This window comes from Lactuca sativa, chromosome 5 (genome assembly GCF_002870075.4).
Source record: "Lactuca sativa cultivar Salinas chromosome 5, Lsat_Salinas_v11, whole genome shotgun sequence".
In the NCBI taxonomy this organism is placed as follows: domain Eukaryota; kingdom Viridiplantae; phylum Streptophyta; class Magnoliopsida; order Asterales; family Asteraceae; genus Lactuca; species Lactuca sativa.
Genome location: NC_056627.2, coordinates 23,597,190 through 23,599,107, shown reverse-complemented (window position 1 = coordinate 23,599,107; position 1,918 = coordinate 23,597,190). Strand labels below are relative to the sequence as shown.

Sequence of the window (1,918 nt, the reverse complement as noted above, 5' to 3'; positions counted from 1 at the left end):
ATGAAAACAACATACTATATTTTTTTTTGTTTACGAGGGAAAAGAAGATACTTTAAATTTCATCAACGGATAATTATTGTTTGTACTTTAATACTTGTATGTGATGACTCTAACTTAGCAAAAAACATGGGCAAAAAATAAAATATGTTGCTCTTTTGATATGGAAATATATGGTCTAAATAAGAATGAACATGGAATATGTTACTATTATATGTGCATAGTATGCTTACAAAACTTAAGGGACAAGTACCATATGGGATATGTTCCAAACTGATGAAAAGCAAAAGCCTTTTAGTTTGATGCTATAAAACGGGCAGTATATATATGTTCACTACTTCAACTTAATACTTAACCACTTTTCTTCTTCTTTACAACTTTCTTGGTTTCTTTGATGTCAACTCATCAAAAAAAGCATGGAGAAAAGGTTCACAAGGAGATTTCAAAGCTCAATTTTGTTAGAGATGGAGCCATTAAGTTACCTCCAGGGTTTAGGTTTCAACCCACTGATCAAGAGATAGTATTTCAATATCTAATTCGTAAGGTCTTCTCCTGCCCTCTTCCTGCTTCCATCGTTCCTGAAATTCTCGACATTTGCAAATTCAATCCTTGGGACTTGCCTGGTTAGTATTTTTATCATCATTCTTTTGAAAAATATAAATATTTTGTAATTATCTTTGCATGACATGTTTTATTTATTTGGAATTTTGATGTTCGATTAGGGGATTGGGAGCAAGATAGGTATTTTTTTAGCAAGAACGAACCCAAGTATGGTAATGGGCATAGATCAAATAGAGCAAGTGAGGATGGATATTGGAAAACAACTGGTTTTGACAAACAGATTACAAGGTGTTGTAGTAATAACAAATCGGATTCAAGAAGAAAAGAGATTATTACTGGGATGAAGAAGACACTTGTTTTCTACAAAGGCAAGCCCATGCATGGAGGCTCGACCACAAGAACTTATTGGATTATGCATGAATATCGCCTCGTTCATTCACCTAATTGCTTGCCAAATACCAGCTCCAATAATGATCAGGTATACATCTTGTATGATATTTGTTAAACATGTAAAGTATATTTTTCTAAAAATGGACATTTTCACAAGGACTGATTAGTTTTCAACATGCCATATTCGTGACAGAATATTCATGGCAAAAGAGAACCCCATTGAAATCCATTAAAGAAGCCAAAAAGGAATAGTTTTAGGAATAATACGCATTAAACTAATTCGTTTCTTTGTGATTTAGCCGGTTAATTTGTTTCAGCAGAGGTCATGGATTCAGATGGGAAATTGGGTCCTATGTCACATATTCATGAACAGAAGAAGTAAAGTAGGAGGTGCAGAAGGGAAGCCAATAACAAGTGGTTTAACTCCACAGGAAGAGCTTCATCATCATGGTTTTATGTTGAGAAATGATGGAATCAATGTCAAATATGAATCATCATCGTCGTTGTCATCATCATCATCTTGTGGATCAAGTGTGGTGACTCATGAGGTTTCCTCAGTTAGGAAGTTATTAGACGATGAAGATATATCAAGAATAATGTAACCACTTAATGTAGTTTTTTTTGTTTAACATATTAGGAATTTATTGTCAATTTCGAAGGTGATATTCATTTCGTCTCAAGAAAACTGTAATAATATTCTTCGTTTTAAATAATTTGGGTATTAATTGGAATTTTTCTTGTGTCCTTGTGATCGTCACTTAGCAATGGGCTCCCAGTCTTTGTGGGGTCGGGGGCAACACTCCCTTCAAGAAATTTTTGAGGTTAAACCAGAACTGTGGTGGCAGTTGTAGTGCTTGGTAACGAGGTCGACTGCGTTGCTTAATTCTAAGGTTTGTGCGAACCAGAAAACGTGTTCAGATGATGACGTCTTGGGATTGTGGGTTTTGACCCACAAATAGTTTAGACCAAC

The 1,918-nt window shown here is 34.8% G+C and overlaps 1 protein-coding gene across 3 annotated transcripts; it reads left to right on the top strand.

Annotated features, from left to right (window-relative positions):
- The first annotated feature begins 330 nt into the window (after nt 1-330).
- Nucleotides 331-1,679, top strand: LOC111906576 (NAC domain-containing protein 83). Of its 3 annotated transcripts, none has more exons than XM_023902345.3 (3): nt 331-620; nt 720-1,036; nt 1,269-1,679. In XM_023902345.3, the coding sequence occupies exons 1-3, from the start codon at nt 392-394 to the stop codon at nt 1,548-1,550; spliced, it is 828 nt and encodes a 275-aa protein (XP_023758113.1). In that variant the 5' UTR covers nt 331-391; the 3' UTR covers nt 1,551-1,679. The 3 variants fall into 3 exon arrangements, with proteins under 3 accessions (XP_023758113.1, XP_023758106.1, XP_023758101.1); XM_023902338.3 differs by having other exon boundaries at nt 1,266-1,679; XM_023902333.3 differs by having other exon boundaries at nt 1,248-1,679.
- The last annotated feature ends 239 nt before the right edge of the window (nt 1,680-1,918 follow it).

Excerpts from the sequence above, each read along its gene's own strand:
- LOC111906576 (XM_023902333.3), top strand. The coding sequence starts at position 392 with ATGTCAACTCATCAAAAAAAGCATGGAGAAAAGGTTCACAAGGAGATT. Across the intron at positions 621-719 it reads CAATCCTTGGGACTTGCCTG|GGGATTGGGAGCAAGATAGG; the intron begins GTTAGTATTTTT and ends ATGTTCGATTAG. Across the intron at positions 1,037-1,247 it reads CCAGCTCCAATAATGATCAG|CCGGTTAATTTGTTTCAGCA; the intron begins GTATACATCTTG and ends TTTGTGATTTAG.